The sequence below is a fragment of the Monodelphis domestica genome, chromosome 2, assembly GCF_027887165.1.
Source record: "Monodelphis domestica isolate mMonDom1 chromosome 2, mMonDom1.pri, whole genome shotgun sequence".
Lineage (NCBI taxonomy): Eukaryota > Metazoa > Chordata > Mammalia > Didelphimorphia > Didelphidae > Monodelphis > Monodelphis domestica.
The window spans coordinates 435,160,346-435,184,220 of NC_077228.1; the positions used below are offsets into that span (position 1 = coordinate 435,160,346).

The 23,875-nt window shown below is 35.8% G+C and overlaps 1 protein-coding gene across 8 annotated transcripts in view; it reads right to left on the reverse strand.

Moving 5' to 3' along the window:
* Window positions 1–4,008: 4,008 nt before the first annotated feature.
* The window catches only part of CNKSR3 (CNKSR family member 3), a 138,936-nt gene continuing 119,069 nt past the window's right edge, over window positions 4,009–23,875 (reverse strand). For all 8 annotated transcript variants that reach the window (XM_056818967.1, XM_056818969.1, XM_056818964.1 and 5 more), the window contains 6 exons: window positions 17,264–17,332; window positions 16,480–16,626; window positions 11,460–11,584; window positions 8,120–8,328; window positions 7,531–7,620; window positions 4,009–5,368 (listed from right to left, as the gene is read on the reverse strand). In XM_056818967.1, coding sequence (XP_056674945.1) covers window positions 5,073–5,368; window positions 7,531–7,620; window positions 8,120–8,328; window positions 11,460–11,584; window positions 16,480–16,626; window positions 17,264–17,332 — 936 coding nt within the window. In that variant the 3' untranslated portion in view covers window positions 4,009–5,072. The remainder of the gene's footprint in view (window positions 5,369–7,530; window positions 7,621–8,119; window positions 8,329–11,459; window positions 11,585–16,479; window positions 16,627–17,263; window positions 17,333–23,875) is intronic.

Sequence of the window (23,875 nt, forward strand, 5' to 3'; positions counted from 1 at the left end):
TAAATATATATACATACACACACATAAGTTTGTGTGTATGTATATAAGTATATAAAAACATATCATATTGTTCCATCATTTCAGATATGTTCAACTCTTCATGACCCAAACTTGGGATTTTCTTGGCAAAGGTACTAGAGTGGTTTGCCATTCATTTTCCAACTTATTTTACAGATGAGTAAACTGATGCAAAGGGGGGTTAAATGACTTGCCTAGGATCACAGATATTATATGTCTGAGGCCAAATTTAAATTCATAAAGAGATGGATGGATAGATTGATAAAGGGGCAGATGTTTGTTTGTTTTTTGATAAGCAAACTGATACAGGATATTTCTTCATGGAAAATAACTTGTCCCCTTCCTTCAATACAAATTTTAAATTATTCTCAACCCAAAATACCCAAGCTCAGTATAGGACATTTTCTACTCTTATTAATGTTACAAGCTATTTCTCCCATCTAGCATTAGAATACAGACAGTCAAAGAAGTAAGAAGCACTATAAATTATCTGATCCAATTCCTTCATTTTATAGACAGGGAAACTGGAACCCTAGATTTTCCATTCTACACTTTTTTCTGTGTTGAGGGTAACTAAAAGGAAAGGTCAAGCCATCCTAAAACGGATGGCCAAAAGATATGAACAAATAGCTTTCAAAGAATAGCTAATTATATATGATCATATGAAAACATACTCCAAATCACTCCAAGTAAGAAAAATGCAAATTGAAACAATTCTGAGGTTTGTCAGATAACTACATTCTTGGTAGATCTATGAATTGGTCCAATAGGTCAAGATATCAATCTGGAATGTCCAAAGCATTTGACCCTATGAACTTATTCTTGGATATATACCCAAAGTTGTTGTTCAGTTATTTTTCATTTGTGTCCAACTTTCTGACCCCATTTGGAGTTTTCTAGGCAAAAGATAATGGAGTGGTTTGCCATTTCCTTCTCCAGCTCATTTTACAAATGAAGAAACTGAGACAAATGGGTTAACTCAGGCCTGAGTCACTAGCTAGTGTTTGAGGCTAGATTTTAATTCAAGAAGAGGATTCTTTCTTACTATGGGCCCAGCACTCTATCCACTGTGAAATAGCTGCCCAATATATTTCAGAATAGCCTGAGTATCATTCTTTGGGATAATAAAGATTTAGAAATAGGGTGGATGGTTCTTGTTAATTTGTTCAGTCATGCCCAACCCTTTGTGATCCCATGGACCACAGCCAGGTCCTTCTGTCCTCCACTATCTCTTGAAGTTTGTCCAAGTTCACATTCATTGCTTCCATGACATTATCTATCCACCTTGACCTCTGCCACCCCCTTCTCATCAAAGGGTCTTTTCCACCGAGTCCTGTCTTCTCATTATGGGGCTAATGGATTTAAGCTTTGGCTTCAGTATTTGACCTTCAAGTGGATAGTCTGAATTAACTTCTTTAAGTATTGACTGATTTGATCTCCTTGCAGTCTGAGGGACTCTCAAAAGTCTTCTCCAGTGTCACAGTTCAAAAGTGTCAATTCTGTAGTTCTCAGATTTCTTATAGGCCAACTCTTGCAGTCATACATAGCTCCTAGAAAAGCCTTAGCTTTGACTATGCAGAACTTGGTCGGCAAAGTGACGTCTCTGCTTTTAATAGGCTGTCCAGATTTTTCCTAGATTTGCTTCCAAAGAGTCTTTTAATTTCATGGCTACAGTCACAATCTGCAATGATCTTTGAGAATATAAAATCTAACACTACTTCCATTTCTTCTTCTATTTGTCAGGAATGGATGAGACCAATTGTGAAGATCTTAGTTTTGTTGTTGTTGTTTTAAAACCTTTACCTTTCATCTTACAATCAATACTATATATTGGTTCAAGGCAAGAGTGCCTTGAAAAAAAAAGGGCTAGGCAATAGATGTTAAGTGACTTGCCCAAGGTTACACTGCTAGTCTGAAACTATGTTTCAACCCAGGACCTTATGACTCTAGGCTTGGTTCTCAATCGTTTTGTTTTGTTTTTTAATGCTAAGCTTCAAGCCAATTTTTACATGATGTCTTTCACCTTCATCAAGCCAAATCCCAAACTATACTACAAAACCATAATCATCAAAACAATTTGATAATGGTCAAGAACCAGAAAAGTCAATCAGTGAAACAGATTAGTTACACAAAATCTTGATGTAATAAAACATATTAGCATACTTAGGTTCCATAAACCCAAGAAATTTAACTACAGGGATAAGAACTATTTGACAAAAATGCTGAGAAAGCTGAAAACCATAGAGAAGAAATTAAATTTAGACCATCATCTCATATCTTGCACCACAATAAGATCCAAATAGATCCAAGACCTAGATTTAGCAGGTCACATCATAAGCAAAGTATTGTAGCAGGGGAGTCCTTTCACTATGGAAAAAAGGGAACAATTTTTTTTATGAAACAAAGAACAGAAAGAGTGACAGGAAGATAAGTGTTCAATTATGATTATAAAAAATTGAAATGTTTCTACACAAACAAAATCAATGCAGTTAAAATCAGAATGGAACATATAAATAGAAAAAAGTGACAAATTTCTTTATAAAGGCTTGATATTCAAAGAGCTAAAAGATTTTTACAAATACCTAGAGCAAGAGTCATTACCCAATATATAAATGGTCAAAAGATATGAATAAATAGATGTAAAAAGAAGTAACAACCCACAACTATATGCAAAAATCTTCCATGTTACTAATAAGAGAACTTCGAAATAAGTTCTACCCATTAGATTGCCAAATAGGATCAAAAAAGGAAAATTATACTTATTGGAGGAAATGTAGAAGTACAAGCATGTTAATATGTTATTGGTGAAGATGTGAATCAACCCAGCTATTCTAGATAGAAATTTGGAACTATACTGTCGCAGTGGTACCATCCTAGCTCCTCACCTATAACACAAGCTAGGCTAATTTACTGTTGTTGGGTTTTGTTTTTTTTTCTTTTTCCTTGAATGATGATAAAGCTGTTGCTGTCCCCAGAACAAGTCACCCAGGGAGCTAAAAATTCAGGCTGTACCTCCCCTTAATGTATTTTCTTGGTACATTTCTGAATATCAATGGGAATAAAAAAAGTCAATCCATGTGGAGTTAGAAAGCTTTAGCCTTGTTGGATGCCCAAAAATGACACAAGAAGTCATTTCTTACCCTGTTGACCAGACATCAGGAAATGACAAAAGGTGGGTTTGGGTAAAATTGGGAGGTCTCATCTACCCAAGCTAAGTGATTAAATGATAGCATATTCTTGCTGAATATCCTTTCTAAGTTATGGATAAGGAAACCTTTCATTGTTGCTGATAAATACTGAATGACCTACTAGTGTTTCATTCTGTTCCAACTCTGAACCTGAACTGGCCAGTCAGGCTTAACCCTAATATATATACCTAAAAAGTTGGTGAACAGTATATATGCCCTTTGACTCAGTAATACTACTACTAGTATGTAAGCACACATCGATAAAAGAGGTTAAATAAAAAGGGAAAACTCATAAATACAAATATTTTATCCCCACTTTTTGTTTTTATAAAGCCCTGAAAATAGGTGGATGCCATAAAAGGTTCTTTCATTATTTTTTAATTTTAAAAAAAGAGTTGTTTTTTATTAGAAATTCAAGTGACTCAACTTGATAGAATTTCAGGCAGGAAAATAATTAAAAAAGAAACTTCCAAGCAGTGAGGTGGGGAAACATAGAAAGAAAACCTTTGGCAGAAATAGCTTCCATAGACAAGCCAGTCCTGTACGGATTCAGCTCTCCTAAGTTGTTCCCATATTACTGAAGAATTTTTTCTTTTCTGAATTTATATTCCCTACTCCACCCTGCCCCAATACTCTATGTTGGTACCCCTCCCCATCTCAACCTCAGGGAAGAATTCTCACAGAAATGGACTGCTCTGAGAAATCTTTGGAGTCAGAAAATCTGCCTTTACTAATAAAGTTTTACCCCGTTACTTTGGCTAATTTATACATGGCGCAATAATAGAAATATACCAACTACACATTTGTTAAGAGTAAGAAAAATATACAACTATATTTAAACACTTAAATTAACACAATAAGACTTTTTCCTTCTAATAAAATATCATACATTCATTTAAACACAATTTATATCCTAAACTTTTATGACTTTTTCCCAAAAAATACCAGATGCTACTTGAAAATTATTGACCATTAGAATTTCCAAGGTATCTCTGAATAGCAAAATTTTGATAAAGGGTTCTTTTTCTAGGATATAGATACTTAACAGTTCAAAATGCCAACTGCTTAGTCACTCATAAGTCTACAGAGTGGTTGTTTTTTTAGCTTTGGTTGCCAGCAAATCAATCTTATAGCTTTTTTCTCTCTCTTTAAAGACATTACTTGCTAATACCATCATCATCAAATGCACAAATAACCACTGAAGAATGATGTATTTCTTGCATGTGTAGTAAACCATAAGTATGCTCCAGAAAAACTACAATGAAATTTCCACCAAAAGGGGAATGATCAAGTGTGACAAATTCCCCAACATTATTCTCTGCTTTCAAAGAAAACAAAAAACATTTTCCCAGACTTGACTTTTCCAAGTCTAAGCTGCTATATTATTCAACTTTAGGACACAGTTTTTTCCACAAAGAACATGGTGTTTTCCCCACTGGCTCTTTCAAGCCCCATACCCCAAATAATATTTCCATGACCACAGGTTCTCTCACCATTATGATCACAAGGAAAAAAAAAAGTACAAATGGTGTCACACACCAACACAGTCCTAAAATCATGCTGATTTTCAGTTCAGAATTGACTCCAGCTACCAAAATCTTCTTATTTGAAGGTGTTATACTTCTGAATCTTTATCTCCTGCTCCTCTTCTGCCCACCACCATTACACCTACCAAATTCATTCCTGTCCAATACCTCCAAAGCTTGCTCTCAAAATAAAATAAAATTAAGACAAAATAAAATAAAATAAAATAAAACAAGAAAGTCACTACATAATACTGTAGGTGAAAAGTACAAAGAGGTCAGCTGAGGAATGAAGGCACTTAGTAACAGAAGATGGTGACAAAGTCCAGGAGAAAGGCAAATCTCAGTGAGTCAACAATTTAAGCCTAGTGATCCAGCTGACCAATAGTGATGGTTCTGTGGAAGATTTTTTGGACGATGAAACAGAGTTCTTTTTGCTCCCTTCCTCCTGAAAGGGAATGGTGGCACTGTTGTGAAGATCTGAATTAAGGTAGCACCTGCTGCCTCGTATGTAGTCTGCACCCCGAACTAGATGTCGATCAGTCATCTGTCGGGAAAAACGGTGCCGCGAGGAGGAGCTTTCTTCAATGATTGGGGGTATCCTCTCATTACTGAAATACCTGCATAGGGCATCTTCGCCTGTTTTAAAATAATATTTGAATATAAAATAATTAAAATAATTCAGGGAAATAGTCAAACTGACAACTCAAATCCCACCTTGAAATTCCTATAAGTATTATTTGTTAATAAGGCTTTCTGAAATCTTACTGTCTCCAATTATTTCTCTCTTTTTCCCTCCTCAGGGTGCCCTCCTTTATGTTGTCAGCCATATACTGTAAGATCCTTGAGGTCTTATTTCTTTTACCAGCATCTAACACATTGTAGCCATTCAATAAATTCTATTGGTTTTATTTTGATTTTCCAATGTCAGCAATTTGCAAAATGGTAAGAGGATGCATTAAAGAGATCTAAGTTCTCTCTAGTATGCTAATAGGTAAAGGAAGAAAATTTCATGAAGTTGGCAATAAGTCCTTAAAATCGTTGATTAACCATAGAAAATTTTAATGTGTCACATCAAGCCAAATATAGACTATTCCCCCCCTGAATGAAATTAAATTTAATAAATTTACTAATGGGATTATTTTCAACATCTACATATGTAGTTGTCTTCTCTCAGATTTGATATGATCAAGACTGGGGGGTATAATGAGGCAGATACAGTAAATTGGCATTTTTTACATATATAAACTTCACATTTTAGAACATGTTATTTTATCTGCATGAGACTCCTAGACTGTAGACTGAAATGATCATTGCAATAATGAAGAGTCAAAGAAAGCTATGGGTTTACTCCAATATCATAATGAAAGAATATGTACATGCACATATACATACAAAAGCAGCTGTGTAACACTACAAAACAAAAAAGACAAATCAGGGATGATAGGTCCTGGGTTCAAGTCTGGCCTTCCTAGTCGTTTGACCATGGGCACTTAACCTCAATCGCCTAGCCTTACCTCTCTTCTGTAGTAAGGACAGAAGATAAGGATTTTTTTAAAAAACAAAAGGTAAATCAGGAAAATGGGAACAAAATTGTAGCACATTTACACTAAAAGCCGTACTAACAAGCTTGTACTATTTTCAAGAAATTAATTCAAATGACTATGGAAAACTAACTAGCAATATTTATCCCCCAAATCCAATGGATCCTAGATCTAGAGTTTGTAGGATTCAATTCCCCACACACACACACCCTTTTTTTAAATAATTGAAAAAACTAAGGCCCTGGGATATCAAGTCATTCAATAGGATGAACTTACAGGGAATTTTTTGACTAGATCACAAATTATGACTGTCAGGACAAACCCCAGGACTGTATTTTGTCTCCCATCTCTGTGGGCAAGACATTAACTCTGAGGGTCTTCTCCAGAAATTTCCTTGGAGCTACACTATCTGCCCAGCCTAGCCCCACGTCAGGGGAGGGATATGACCTGCTTGGGGTGGTAAGGGAGGGAGAAACGGTCTTACTGCCATTTCTAATCTTTCCACTGACCTTAGGACATCCTAGATTATCCAACATCTGGATAAAGAGATCAAGATTTAAGTGGTTTTTATCCCTTAAGAAAATTTTAGAGCCAGTCTGGGGTGAGAAAGAAGGATGAATGGCAACTAATCAAATTCCAACCATTAGCCAACTATTTCTTGGTTCTCCATCAATTGGTGACACCAAGATATTTCAAGGCTTCCTGGAGAAAAGCATGGAAGGTATCGTAATAGGAATTAAAAAACTAAAATTGAATGTTGGGTAGAACTGGACTGTGGAATCTAAATCTCCTCGTTAATATTTAAATATTCTCTGCTCCATGTTTAAATGAGTACATCTACTGGTCAGCCCTCTACAGAAGGGCTATGGAGAACTCCTTCAGAGATAGCATGGAAGGTATCAAAATAGGAACTAAAAACCTAAAATTGAATGTTGGGCAGAACTCGGGTGCAGAACCTAAATCTCCTTGCTAATCCTTAAATAATCTTTGCTCCATGTTTAAATGAGTACATCTACTGGTCAGCCCTCTACAGAAGGGCTATGGAGAACTCCTTCGGAGATAGCATGGAAGGTATCAAAATAGGAACTAAAAACCTAAAATTGAATGTTGGGCAGAACTCGGGTGCAGAACCTAAATCTCCTTGCTAATCCTTAAATAATCTTTGCTCCATGTTTAAGGATGGTCTACTGGGCAACCCTCTAAGAAAAGGGCTACGGAGAACTTCTTGGGACTGTATAAAAATAAAACACAACTTGCCTTTTCTTCCAGGTCCTCGGGGTCTGGCATAGGGGTCCACAATTCCCATCCAGCTCCCATCTGCAGGCATTGACAAGGGCCGGGGCTTCCCTATATAGGCATGAGAAGGAAGGTGACCAGACATGCACGTTTATACTTAACAGAAATTTTCTGGAACACCAAGCACTCATTCCACTCATAACACCACAAGTATTTAAGCAGTGGCAATAACACTTGGAAGAACATGGAAAGTATTCCAAAGCATTCTGTTTATAAGGCAAGCAATTAGACAAGGGGCATAAAGAACGGCGGGCTACATGTCTACAGAACATAGTGACCCAAAATGTTAAAAGGCATGCACCAAAAGCTAAAAGCGTAGTCTGATCTCATCCAGCTGGGCTTTGATACCCATTGGGAGCAAGGACAGAACAAGGTTTCACTTTAGAGAGATGAATACGTGGTTTCATACTTGGATTTTCATTGAAGTTTATGGTTTCCTCAGATTACCCACAGAGTGTGCCAAATTCAACCAGCATTTCCAAATAGGGAAAGGGGAGGGGGGAGAGGAATAAGAAAAAGACCAAACAAAAGCAAACATCCATAAACTCACCATAAGACTGTGTTTTTTCCCTCATTTTGGGGGGCAGAACATTTGCTTCCACAGAATAGCCAGGCAACTGATCAGAGTCGGCGATAGTAAATCTTCGCCTTTGACTTTCCTGGTCTAAGAAGGAATTGGGGGACTCGGAACCCTTCGAACTTGGCAGCGGCTGCTTACATTTACTGAGGCCTCCGTAAACAAAACTTCCCTTCTCATCCCTGAAAATTCACATTTAGACAATTACATTAATTCTAAAAGGTCTCTTTAATATGACATTAAAATGAAATAATCATGCTACCTTGGGTTACTTTTAAGAGGAATTGTAGAACAGAATTGCTATTCATCTAAGGAGAAAAGCCCTAAATTTAGAGTCTGAAGACCTGGATGTGAATCCTGATTTTGCCACTCATTGTTTTTGTGACTTTATAGAGAAGTCACTCAGTTTCTTTGTTTTTAGTTTTCTTATTTGTAAAATGACTACTAATTTTTTTAGGCACTTTCCCATCTCTAAATCTATGATCCTATTAGGAAGAGGGAAAAAAAGACCAGGTTTTCTGGTATCTACACTGAAGTTTATCCTCTTATAAAGATTTAGGTGATTTATCCTGTTCCTTAGGAGCCTTAAGAAGAAGTGTTTCAAACTGTGGTAGATGATGGTGATGGAACATTATTGTGCTGTGAGGAATGATGATTTGGAGGATTTCTATATGAACTGAGAGAACCTCCATGAACTGATGCAGAGTGAAAGGAGCAGAACCAGGAGAACATTGTACACAGAAAGTGAAACATTGTGGAACAATCCAATGTAATGGACTTTGCTACTAGTAGCAACGCAAAAAGCCAGGACTCTCCTGAAGGACTTATGGGAAAGAAAAACACAAAGCATCACTTATCACATGTATATATGGGGATTTGATTTGGGGTTTGGGCTTTAAAAGATCACTCTATAGCAAAAATGAATGATGGTTACATTCCCAGCATCCTTTTAAGTTACATCTTCATTTTATGTAAGGATGCTTAGGAGATAAATTTGGCTGAGACCCATGTTGCAGGGCTCTTTTTATGGAGCTTATGCTTTTGGTAAAGTGCTGCAGGTTGAGTCTCTGTTTCTCTTTGTTCTGCTCACTTGACTGAAAGAACCTTTTTTCCTTTCCCTCTCTTTATTATTATTATTATTAAAATCCTACAGTATCAAGTGATAACATTTGTACAACCCAGTAGAATGGCTTGTGAGTTTAGGATGGGGGGAGAAAAATGAATCATGGAAAATTATTTTTTAAAAAAAGAAATGTTTCATGTTGGTCTTTGTATCCTCAATGCCTGGAATAGTATAGCAATCACTTAAAATAAATATTTATTGAAATGAATGGAAGAAAACAATCATTTCATACCAACTGTGCCTCTGAAAATAAACACAAAATCTCCTTTCCCAAAGTTCTGTTATCATGTCTCTTTTTAAAAAATGTAAAGTGAAATATTTTTTTGGTATGTGTCAAAAATTATACAAATATATAGCTCCAAAGAGGTCACAGTAATAACCTAAACTAGAGTCTCTGCTCTGCTAGAAAAGTCACTTAATAACTACAAGAATCACATCAGGCCAGAAGTTAAAAATGTAATCTCTTGAATTACTTCTTCCATGCCAAGAGGAAAATTCCTGCCAAGATCCCAGGGGAGAGAATATTCTGTGCGTGATAGATTTGTGTGCATAAATATACACATATAGACACATACATACATTAATTACAATCTATCTTTATGCACACAAACCAGGTAGCACAAGGAAATCTTTATTTCCAAAAGTCAGTACAAACAGGAACAAAGTTGGCTCAGAAAAGGCTTCTGTAGCTGAATTTAAACTAAATGATTTCTATCAGAAAATCCTTTTTGTTGTTCAGTTGTTTCAGTCATGTCTGACACTTTGTGAGCCCATTTGGGATTTTCTTAGTAAAAATACTGAAATGGTTTGCTGTTTCTTTCTCCAGCTCATTTTACAGATGAGGAAACTGAGGCAAACAGGGTTATGACTTGACTACAGTCATATAGTTAATAAGTATCTGAGGCCAGAACTCTAAAAGATGAGTCTTCCTGATTTTAGGCTCGGCACCTTGTTCACTGTGCTACCTAAATGCCCTATTAAGATATCCTGGGGGCAGCTGGGTAGCTCAGTGAATTGAACCAGGCCTAGAATTGGGAGGTCCTAGGTTCAAATCTGGCCTCAGACACTTCCTAGCTGTGTGAACCTGGGCAAGTCACTTAACCCCCATTGCCTAGCCCATACCACTCTTCTGCCTTGGAAGCAATACCCAGTATTGACTCCAAGATGGAAGTTAAGAGTTTAAAAAATAAAATAAAATAAAACATAAATAAGAAATCATCTATCTGAGAATTCTTTTATGAACAACCCCAGCTAACTTTATTTCTCCTGTTAGTCTACCACCACCATCTGGCCCTCAAAGCTGGCTGCCATACCACTCTGAAAAAAAGGCTCCTTTGGATAAATTTGTATGGTTTCTCCAACTAGTCTGAAAATGCTAGTTTTTCCTCCTTCTTTTTCTGTATGAATAGATATCTCTTCCCATACCTTCCACATCTTCACACATGCACTGGCATGTAGAGAGGATGGTTACAGAAAACCACCTAATTCCCTCTAATGGAGTTACTGAACTATGTGGACAAAGTATGGATAATAAGAGATCTTAAAATATATGGCAGATTGGAGGTTGTTTCCTCATGTAATTCTGTCATTGCTCTATTTCTATGATATATAATGTTGGAAGCTCCTTCGCATCCATGCTCTCTCTCTTCTCTAAACAGCTCCTAAGGACCTGGAAGGGAAATTAGATGGGGTGGTCTTTCTTTTCTATGAGTAGACAGATAATGCCGCACAGAGCTTATTTTCTCCTTAAAAATCATACTTTAACAAAGTAAAGAATGTCCCTGTTGGACCAAACTTAACATCACCTTCTTATTACAGTACACACTGCACTCCATTACTACCACATTTCTCTGTGGTATTGCTTAAAACTAATTTTATCATCAAAGATAAAGAAGTGAATATATCTGATTATGCCCAAATTCAAACCTAGTATCATATCCTCAAACACGTTTGGTCAAACCCAGACTAAACTGGAGTTTTCTCCATTGGCCATGGGAAGGAGAAACTTATGAATAGGATGATTACCATTTTCCCCTCCAACTAAGAATTTCCACTATTTTTGCTGATAATACTTCCAAAATCAAACCTACCAAAACGTATGTTAATATGTGCCATTGAAAACTTTATCACCATTAAAAAATCCACAGTAAAAAGAAGCTTTGTTTATTCAAAACATGAATATTTGCATACCGAGGAGAGTAGGGGACAGCTGGTGGAGGAGGGATATAAAGGTCCAAAATGGCAGATTTCTCTTTCTTCAGTGAAGTGTCCATGGTACTTTCTGGGGACTGGGTGGTAGTAGGTGGAGGAGAGGTCTGAAACAAAAACATCCCAATGATGCAGATCAAGTAAAGAGAGTATTGGTTTCCTTAACAATCCTCTCTACTTCCTTCTCCCCAAAAGTTGCTCTTTCCTGCTATCGTCTCAATTTCTCACAGGGGATAGGGTCAGCTAGTATTTCTTCCTAAAATTACCCATAACTCTTATTTAGATGTGGCATTGAGGAATTTTCACAAAGACACTCTTTAAGTACCATTCTTGGATATACATTTCAAAACAAACGTCTATCTGAGGCTATTAATTTCAGAATCTGAAGAGACCTCCAAAATAATGTAGACCAACTCATACATGAACATGAATTTCATCTGAATACAATGTATTCAATAATCATCACAATCTTTGTTGGACAACTTCTGGAAAAGGTGAACTCTCTACCTTCCAAAGTTGATCATTCTGCTTAAAGATAGCTCCAGTTAACTGGAAGGTTTTCTTAACCTCAAGCCTAAATTTAGTTCTTTTCAATGTTCACTGCATTGTTCCTGGCTCTGCCCTATGGTGCCAACCAGAAAAAGTACAATTCTATGGGACAGTCTGAATACTTGAATACAGCTTGCATATTTTCTCTTCTCCTTGCTAAAGATTCCCAGGCCCTTCCATCAACAGGTGGCATAGTTTTCCTTCTCTGAAAGATCTCTACCTTATCTATGTCCAACTTAAAATGTTAATATTTTTAATTATTGCTATATTTTAATTATATTTTTATTTGTTGGTATATTTTAATTATATTTTATATGGCATATTTTTAATTGTAACTCATTTTGAAATTCATTTGAGCTCAAAGAACACTAAAAAATTCTAGTAGGTTCAAAGAAATCAAGAATCTTCACATCTGGAATTTAACCACACTTTTTTGTGAATGAGGAAAGAAAAATCAGTTAGTGGATTAGATTATAGTAAATGAAATTAGCATTCAAGTGTTTATAACATGTAAGACATTGTGCTTGCCACAATCCCTGCCTTGGAGCTTACAGTCTAGTGGAGAAGATGAGACAAATATATGAAAGGCTAAATTAAGATCAACTAACTTTAGTTGATAAGAGATTTAAAATTAATAATTTCACACTAAATACTAAATTAATTATACTAATAAAAACTGCTATGAGAGATAAAGGAGGGATAGACAGAGACAGAGACAGAGACAGAGACAGAGACAGAGACAGAGAAATAAGGATAACCTTTATGATAGAGTAGAACTTAAGCTTGGTTCTAAAAAATGTGTAAGTTTTGATCGGAGAAAAGAAGAAAGGATGTGTAATAATATAGTTCCATTTTTCCATTTTCCAAGGGGTCAAAAGTATTTACAGAAGAACTAATATCAGTTCCTCTTTTTTCAAGGATAAAACAGAGGCACAGAAGATGACATTTTCCTACCTACCCCCAACTTATTAGGTTACAGATGGCTATCCCAAAATGTTATTCATCCTTGAAAACTTCAACATTTATAATTGTTTTATAACTATTAAATATCTAGTGAATTTGCTGGAACACTGATAATTGGGAGTATGCCATGCCTAAGAAAATCCATGCCTAAGAACATTGCTCTAGAGCTCAAACTCTAAGTAGCAAAAATTAGAAGGTTGTCACAGAACAACTCCCCCTCAATAAAAATTCCTCTAACAGTATGACTCATTGGAAAGACAAGCACACTCAATAATTACCTGCATCTCTCTGACTTTTCATTAAACAAGAGCAGGACTAAGAAACAGCTATTCCTTATTTTGTTCCCTTATTTAATTTCAGAAAAGAACTCCAGGATCTTAGAAAAGTAAAAAATGGAATTGCATAGTTAAAGGCAAAGGGAAAATGGAAAGCATTTTTTTTTCCCAAACTAGGTCTGTGCTTTCCTAAGCATCAGGAGCTCCTGGAATGCAATTCATTCTATCAATGCAAATCAGCATCTGCACTAGAGTCAATCCCCTATCCACTATGGCCTGTTGGCTCTCATGGGAAGCAAACAACGATTAAATGTGACACAGCAGGGATAAGTTTCAGAATCATGAGAACAAATAAATTAGGAAATGTATTGGGCAAAGATTAAAATAGTAATAACAAGTCTGTAAGCTCCACAGTCAAGAAAAGAAGCCACAGTCTTTGGAGTCAAAGGTCCTGAATAAAAGAACAGGTAGCCATTTGGTAAGATGAGTTGTCTATTGACAACTTTGTTGACATCCCTTTAAGATACTACTTTGATTCTACATTGAGTAGCTGTTCAAGGGCATTGTTCTTGAAGTCACGAAGATATAAGTTCAAATTCAGCCTCAGACCCATACCACCAGTGTGATCTGATCTCAGAAAAGCTGCATAATTTCTCTCAGATTCAGTGTTCTCATATGTAAAATGGGAACAATAAGATTTGTTGCAAAGACCACATCAGAGAACATATGTAAAAGTACTTTGCATATCTTGAAGAATTCTAGAACAATTAGTTTTTAGCTATTATTATGGAACTGAACATCATATTAAAGTACCTCTTAATGGTTCAGAAATTGAAATGTAGATGCTGGGAATCATGATTCTGCCTCATATGCCTTGAGTGAGCTCAGGGAAGTCATTAAATCTCTCAGGGCCAAGTTTCTTCATCCATGAACAAAGAAGGTTGGACTAAATGACCTCTAAAATCCTTAATCCAATGAAGTTCTTTTTAAATTTTGTTTTCAATAAAAAAATTTATTTACTCTCAAATGCCCCTCTACTTTCCACCTTGAAACTGAAGGTCTATATTTTAAGTGTAGAGTATAAGAATTCAGGGAAGAGAAACAATGTTCTATTCACACTCCCATTAACTACAAAGGGTCATCTGTATCACAGTACAATCTGTTCTAAAAACTGCCATTCCCATATCCCATTCCACACTCAAGTACAAAATACTAATGAATCTTCTTCATGTAAAAAGTTAGCTAGCATTACTGAAAATGAAAATAAGTTTTATAGTGACTTTAATTTTACCTGTTTCCATATATTCAAAGGATTTTCCAATCATTTAAATGTAAAATCTTAAAATTAAATTGGAGTCAAATTTCCCTTTCATTGTTCAATTATCAATTTTAAAAAGTACTCTTGTGGTGAGAATAAGTCTGTGGATCTCTACACACAAGGGGCTGATAACTTTGGGTGAAAATAAGTAATTAGGTAAAGATCTTATTCTACAATGGTTAATGCTTAACAACAAGAAATTCATGAATTAGAACAAAAGGTTGTAGCATTTTTCATGTTATAGACTCCTTTGGCAATCTGTTAAAGCCTACAAACCCCTTTTCAAAATAATGTTCTTAAAATGCATAAAACAAAATAAAAAGAATTATAAAGAAAAACAATTGCACTGAAATATAATTATCAATATATTTTGATAATTGATTATATAATTGATATCAATATAGTATCAATTGTATCCTGAAATGCAAGCAGAGACCAGCTTGGAGGTCCACATATCCCAGGTTAAGAATCTCTGATTTAGAGTAAATTAAAATTTCAGAATTTGAAAATGCCTCTTATTCAACCCATACCTAATGCAGAAATCTCTTCTACATAATTGATGACAAAACAGTACAAACAAGGCTTCCTTGTAACCTTAAGGCAAACTTTATTGTTAGGAAGTTTTTATTCATCTGCTATAAAAATCTGCCTCTGAGGCTGCAAAATAGTGAAAAGGATTGAACACTGGACCAAGAATCAGCCTCCAAGTTAAAAATTTGACTCAGATACTTACTAGCTGCATGGTCATCCTCCTCCAGACCTACTACAGATTATCAGTATACTTCCAGAATAGATATTTGTGCCTGAACAGAATACTCCAAGTTTTGGACTGATGAGGACAGAGAGTATGGGACTATCATGCAATCTGAAATCACATCAGCTTTCTTGGCTACCACCTCCTAAAGTCCATCGTCTTTTCTCCAATTTTTAGATGACAGACATCAGGCTTTTCACCAACCTGGTTGCCCTCTTCTAAATGTTTTATGAGCTCATCTACAAAGATATTTATCTATAAAAAGATAATTATTTTTATGGAGCCCAGACCTAGAGATCCTAATGAGAAGTGATCAGGGAAACATAAGGAGCAAAACCATCTCCCTATTCAGAAAAACTATTGAATTAGCTTTTGTTGCTGATACATTATACTGCTGACTTAAATTCTAGCTATGCTCCCTCCCCGTTTTGTATTTGTGAAGATGATTATTTGGTAGCCAAGTATAAGACTTTTAATTTCAGATAATTAAAGCAAACCCAAAGTTTTAGTTGGTTGAGGTCTTTTTGGATTCTCATCTATTGTGTTGGCTTTTGAGCTCGGAGCTTTGTGTCATCTTCAAATTTGATAAGGATGCCACATCTTCTTTTATCCAAGTTATTGATAAAAATATGACAATTGCACAGAGTTAACAATAGATTATTATGCCAACGGAGACTTCTTACTGTAAAGATACTGAACCATTTACAACTACTATGTTTCTGGCTGTTCAACCAGTTCTGTCCTCCTTGAAATTATGGCATCTATTATGTTACTATTTATTACTACAATATTTAGGAAGTAATCATCAAAGTTTCAACTCTAAGAGTCCTGAGGCTAGTGTCCACATGTTTGTCCTTTGTACAATTCATATAATTTCAGAATTTGTTTCTAATTGGGTGGGAGGGGGGATGTTTGCAGTGAAATAAAGGATCTTTTTTTTAAGAATATCATGAGAAAATTAAATAGAATAAGTCCGATATCTATAATTCACAAGTTTAATGTAGAAATTAAATTAAGAATACTAATATCCAAAATTGAATAAATGAATATTGGACAACCCAGGAAGGAGTGGTAGAGAGAAGGCATCTTGGAACCTAACCCACTACCCACGTGGCTTGTTCTCAAGCTTCAGACTCTTGGTACCTGAACAAGAGGTGGCTTCCATCGTAGATTTTTCAATGGAGCAGGGGTAAAGTTGAAAGAACCCGTGGGGCGTTTCTTGAGGAGAAGCACGACTCCTGTAGGATTCTCTCGCAACTTCCGCACCAGATTTTTTAATTGCCATCCCACCTTCAGAGGGAGGGGAAAAGGTTATTTCCATAGGTAATCAAAATTCAGAATTTGAAGTATTGATCAGCATATAATATTCTAGAAAAGCCTAGTTACAAGATGTTGGACAATACAAAATAAAACTGAAAATTCACAATGACAGTCCATATATTTAGACATGTCAGTGTTTTAAAGGCCAGGTGACAATTTATTATACTAGAGGGTTAGCAAGTCTAACCACCAAGATCATTGGGAACCTTTAAAAAGGTGGAAATGCCTCAGCTACAACTGTTAACATCTCAAAATCTGGTGCCTTGGGGTTTCAAAACACAGAAACAAGTAAAATAATTTAAAGTCCTAATATAGTTCCAGAACAATTCTTTGAAACATTTGAATAATTTTCTTTCTCTAGAAATTGGCAAGTCACAATTATAATGGGCTACAAAAAGGATATGCCCAAAAGTAGCTTCAAAAACAAAAGAAAGAAGAATCTAGAACATCCACTTTTAATATAACCCGTGTCTGACAAATCACTCCTTTAAAGAAGTCAACAACAGAAGCAATGACAAGGAAACTGCCTTAGATCCAATTAAGATTCTAAAGGGACAAATCAAGATGATAAAAACAAAACAACATTAAGAGGGTTGCTAAGACTTACCACAGTCTGCTTATTAACTTGAATCACCTCATCACCAGCATGAATCCTCTGAGATCTATCAGCAGGAGACTGGAAAGAACAAACAAGACAATTTATCTATTTCTATACAGAACATCTATGTGTATTAAATTTTTATATATGTATGCATATAAGTATATATATCTGCATAATATGTTCTGTGAGAAAACAATAACTTTATCTCTTACTCAGACTAGATTTACAGAGAAATAGTGATAGTTTATCTATCTATCTATCTCACACAAATCTTTACTCACTGATAAAATAAACAATTTCCCCCAATATCGATATTTTTTACACAATGGTTAACAAATACAGCAATGGTCATCCAATAGATGTCATAGTGTAGAGAAAACCTGGACCAATTTTTAGTATCATCTAGGGTGCAGACTTGTGATTTCATTGATTTGAGCAATGCCCATTATAGAATGTAAAGATTAAAATTTAGGGGAGACTGAGGCAGGTAGAAATTAGTTTCTCTCTGCAAGGAGTATTATATTTTTAGAGGTTTATTAAAGTTAAGGATTAAAGAGAATACAGGATAAGAAAAATGTGCCTAGGCCGGAGAGGCCTAGACAAGATCTCACCTACATTATGGAAAGAGCCACGTCTGCCCCAAAACGGAAGTCCAAAAAAGAGCTCTCAAAAGCCTTTGCCATCAGCTTAAATCCTTCCTCCATCTCGGCCAGCCTCAGAATTGCGTGAGATTACAAGGCATTTTGGGGAAGTGGAGCAAAGGCTTGTGGGGATTGAAGTCCTGGATTCCAGTCCATTTTTACATTCCCTCATTTGATCCTCTGGGAAGAAGTCCTTCCCCAAAGGATCATAAAAACATAATCAATTTAAAGATTACAATAATTTGAGGATAAGAGCTGGACCACTAGACTTCTCACTTCATGACCTGAACCCAGGAGACAACGTGTATATAAAGAACTTCTAGCATATGGGAGCAACCCAGCCTTCCTGTGAAGGACCATTCCAAATATTGTTAACTATCCCAACATCTATAAAGGATGGAGAAAAGGACTCTTGGATTCACTGCTCACATGTAAAGAGAGTATCTTCTGTTGAGACTGATTGACTGTATCCTATACATGCATTGGAGATAACTACCCATTGACAAGTGGAACTGTTTTATTCTGCTTTTGACACATTGAATTCCTAAATTTAATTTTTTTTCTTTTTTCCTTTTTTCTCTTTTCCTTATTTTATTATTATTCTTTTTTACAATATTTTATTTTTTCCCCTTTTTCTCATTTCTATGTATTTAAGGTACATACAATCAATATTAATTTTATTCTACAATAATATTAGTTTAAATATATATACTTGCTATTATTATTAATATGCACCCGAACAGCTTCAGACTATGGGAACCTGCCATTTATTGATAATTGTTGTGGGACTATGATTAATGTTTGTGTTTGATTCTAGGAATGGGATCAAAAAGGAGCACAGAGATAACCTGGATAATGCCTAAAGAGCTCACAGGTCTAAAAATCAAAGACCAATCCAGGTAGGATGAATGCATTTCTAAGCCAATACTAAGGACTTGAACCTAGTGTGAGACTCGGGGTTGCGACACTTGGCAGACATTAAGATGTAGGCCTTCCTTGTATCCACACTCTTCGTGAAAATACCTACAGACAAGTACCTAAGGTTGGCTACCATCCTGGCTCCCTCCATCCCCGAGAATGAAGGAAAAATCAGACGAGGGAATGACACTTCCCTAGATATAAAATAAAAATCTGGTCCTTTTTTCTCTCCTATGGTATGGCAACTTCCTGTAGCCTTGGCTGCAAATGGGTAAGTGAAATTTGCTGCATTCTGTCCTACAGATTTTGGGGATTACTTAACTGGACCCTAATATAGGGGCCTGTGAGAAAATTTTATTCTTGCTTTCTCAAATTTTTGTATACATAGATTTTTGATATTTTGATACTGATTTTGAATTCTTCTTTACTATAAATATATGTATATATAAAGGGTCTATATTTTTTCCCTTAATTTTTTCCCTTTTTCTTCTTTTGTTTTTTGTTTTTATTTTGTTTTCATTTTGTTTTGTTTTCCTTTTGGATTAACTCACACACCCCTACAACTAAAACTTGCATCCTCAGCTGGACTCAGTGTTTTTTCAACACTTTTTTCAGGGGGGATTGTATTTCATAAAATCCAAGATTTAAATTTTGTTCAAGATAGATCTTCAGAGAAGAAGCTTGCTAACTAACTGAATCCAGAGAATGAACTGTTTGCAGAAAGATATCTAAACCTTTTCACTACAGGAAGATCCAGAATGAACCTTGGGGTGTGGTTGATTGAACATTTTTTTGAATGTACACTCTTATGCCAAAAGGGTCTGCCCCCTAATTGGCTTTTGTCAATGCGCCCAGCAAAACATTGGTTTGCTGTCTTTCTCTCTCCTCTATTTCTCCATATCTACAACTATTATAGTTTTCCTCTTAGTGGGTAAAAATTTTGTATACACTTACAGTTAGAACTTTTGGGGTGCAGTACGCTTATGTTTAGTGATCAATTGGGGAGACTAGTCCCCCAATCATCATCAGGGGGGATTGTGAATTTTAAAAATCTCCATCTTGGTCTAGCACCAAAAAAATTGTGCACACCCACTACACGGGCATGTGCTAATCAATGACAAATCAGAAATAACTAACTGCCCACCTGGGCTGTCCTAAGCCAAGCTTGAGCCACCATTGGCACTTGTGAGGCACAGGAAGTGACGGAGAGAGCAGCCTCTGGAAGTCGCTCACTTCCTGTGGACAGGGCTAGACGGCAGTTTGTGTTAGGAGCTTGAACAGGGAGGAGGCGCACAGACAGCTTCCATTCAGATTGGTCACGTGAGTCAAGGACTTTCCACCTTGGCCCTTTGGGCCTAACTCCCTCTGCCTTGGTCAGAGTTTGAGTAACCCTTTCCCTTTTCTCCTCTCTTTCTCTCCCTCTCCTTTTCCCTACTCCCATTGTGATTAAACCTCCATAAACTCCATTCTGACTTGAGTGTTTCATTTTAGGAATTTCATAAGTAAATTCCTTGGCGACCATTGTTCAATATTATAACAATCTTAAAAGGTGAAATTTTCACTACAACAAAAAGTACCTTTTATTTATTAGACATCAGCACCAATCTATAAATTACGGTATTAGAATCTAATATTGGTAAATTGTGTCATTCCTCATTTGTGTTTATATATCATACAAAAAATAATTTTAAGCATATTACAGAATAAGTATAGAATAAAATAGAATATATATTATATAGAATAATATTAAGTATATGGTATAGAATAATATAGAATATAGCAAGAATATAGCCTGTTTGGGGGTTGCTGGGTAGCTCAGTGAATGAGAGCCAGGCCTGGAGACAGGAGGTTCTAGGTTCAAATCTGACCTCAGACACTTCCTAGCTGTGTGACCCAAGGCAAGTCACTTACCCCTCATTGCCTAATCCTTACCACTCTTCCGCTTTAGAACCAATACATATTATTGATTCGAAGGTAGAAGGTAAGGGGTTTAAAAAAAAAAAAGAATATAGGTTGTTTAGTTAGGAACTTTGGAATTCTAGGAGTCAAGGATTATTGGTGAGTAATAGAGATCTTTCCTTTGTAGCTTCTGTAAAATTAATAATAATAATGGGCTTTGTTTCACATTCTTGAACATAATGTTCCTAAAATAGAAGTGTATAGCTATATAATAGCATAATCATTTCATTGGAGAGTGAATTGCAATTTTGGGGGGTTGCATTTTTAAATTAACTCTCATTTCAAAGGAAGAATTAACTTTCAAAATCAAAGAATTGTGGTTACTCTCATTCCTCCTAAGGGGCATTTTTCTATAGACTTGCAAAAATACATAGGCTACCTGAACTTATTAATGTTGAAGGAGTATTATCATAAAAAGAGGTTGTTTGCACTTTTGTTTATGCTATAACCAAAGCTAGTTGAGAAAGACAGTCATAGTAACATTTATTTTTAAATGCACATAAGAGAACTAAAGGAAGCATAGTTCAGAAGGAAGCACAGCCATTCAAGGAAGCTTTGAAAATAATGTTTTAAAGTTATTACATTTTTTTTGTAAGCAGTATTAAATGGAGGTTCATGAGTCCATATAGAAACATTTTTTCACATGCTGCTGTGTGATTGAAAATGTTCTTTTTTTAGTCTTTAGTCAGAATAAAAAACTAAAATATTAAAGAAGTTAGCTGGGTCAGAACATCTAACTTGCCAACTTGCTTAGTTAAATCTCTGTACAACTAACATATACTTTTTTTTAAAAAATAGCACAATCAAAAATTAATAAGCATTTCTAAATCACTCACTCTATATCAGGTATATTATGCATAACTTCTATGTGCCATGCTAAGTGCTGTAGATACAAAGAAAGGCAAAAAAAAATTCCTGCTCAAGAAATTTGCAATCTAATGGTGTAGATAACTCGTAAACAACTATGTGAAAACCAGATATATATACAGAATAAATTGATCATTTCAAGGGGCAAATAGCATAAAGAATTGGGCATTGTCAATTGCCACTTTGTTGCTTTTATGAGTTTTTAATTGTATATGTAATAAATCTTCAGTCACAACACAGGGAATGTGGAAATAAGTATTGCATGAAAGCACTAATATAACCTATATCAAATTATTTACCATGAGGGGAAGGGAGGGAGAAGCTGAATCACAAAATGTCAGAAAACAATTGTCAAAAATTGCTTCTCCATGTAATTATAAAAAAGAAAAGAAAAATTATTAAAAGAAGAAAAATAGGAGACACAAATTGGTTGGGAGCACCTGAGTTCAAATATAATCTCAGACACTTCCTACCTGGGTGACCCTGGGCAAGTTAATTAACCCCAATTGCCTAGCCCTTGCTGTTCTGCCTTGAAACCAATGCTTAGTATGGATTCTAAGATAGAAGGTTAAAAAAGGTGGAAGAGAAGGAGGAAGAGGAGAATTGGGAAAGGTTTCTTACCAATCCAAGGAAGGATTTTTGTTAAGATTTAAAGGAAATCAGGAGGCACAGGTGAAGAGAGAGAATTGCATGCCTAAAGGACAGCCAATGTTGAATTCACAGAATGCATGGAGGGAAATGAAGTATGAAAACTAGAATGGTAGGAAGGAGCCAAAGTTTGAAAGCTAAAGAGAGGAAAAGTGCTCCCTCCTCTAAGAGGCTCTTCTGGATCTCCCAAATTGCCAGTGCTTCATCCTCCCAAATTACCTGGGATTTATTTTGTATATTCTGGGATGAGTCCATGTTTCTCCTCTGATATAATACAAGCTTCTTGAGAGCAGGGATTTGTCTTTTGATCTCAAGTGACTAACCCATAGGTGTTTGAAAAATGCTTGTATATGAATTACTATCCCAGATACACACTTCTCTCTCACCCAACAGATGTGGCACGCAACAAGAATTAAGCAAGAGATATTAAAGAGTGGAAATATTCACAGGATGTAATTTGGTCAAACGTTAAGGTGTGCATGACTGTGACAGCTATTTTTGAAAACATTCATCTTGATGCCATAACAACCAGCCATGGCTCACCTGAAAGACTAGTAATACATGCAGGGACCAGTGATGCCAGCCAACAATGAACCTCCTACAACGCACATTACTCAACAGGATATAAGACATGGAAAACCTCTTTTCTCTAGTAGAGGCATTTTTTGAAATCTGTCTATTTCTCTAGCAATCAACCTTTTCTATCCTTGAAACTATATTTCCCAGGCAGGTTAGACAAATCTAAAATGTTTCAAGCAAATATACAATCCACCCATTTTTTGTTGGTTTGATTTAATGTGAAGAGAAATTCACAGGAACATAGCGTGGGATCCAGAAAATATTTAGGAGACTGAAGTGTACCCTCTCAATTTGTAGAAGATGACACTGATAGGATACATGATTTACTCAGGTTTTCAAACCAGGAATTGAATTCTAGCCTTGCCTTCCTAATTCTGAATCTCACTCTTTATCCACCATGCTGTGTTCACTCCCTTGTGATTTTTAAAGAAGTGGGATTTTTCCACTTGAAAATTCATTCAGATTCAAAAGAAGTTTTGATGAGTTTCACATTTCATCCTTTAAAACACATACATACACAGACTACCAAAAAAAGATGAATCTGTGCCTCTCAGTAGTAAGGTTCTAGTGTTCCACTAGTAGTGTGTTTATCAAAGTTTGAAGTTGCTGCCAAGTAGACTTGATAGAGATCTTGGACTAAACAAGTCTGTTCAAGTAATCCAATATAATCAGTTACTATACTGATAGGTGAAAAATTCCAACTCTGTGAAAAATAGAAAATGGGAATCCTCTTTCTTCTCAACAGATCAAAACCTACTGAGAGTCTATGGAGGGCCAAGTCAATATTAACAAAATAGCTAGGTTATCTGGAATATGTACCAATTTCTAAAGGGAAGTTTCAAAGGCTATTTCAACACCATTGCACAAAGTACAATTGGACACTTTGTCTTTGGGGTGTCACTCCAATGGTAACAGGAGATGGGATATGAAAGGCTAAGACTAACCCAGATAAAACCAATATCACAAGATTTGATAAAAAGATGAATGATTATGAAGCTGGTATTTA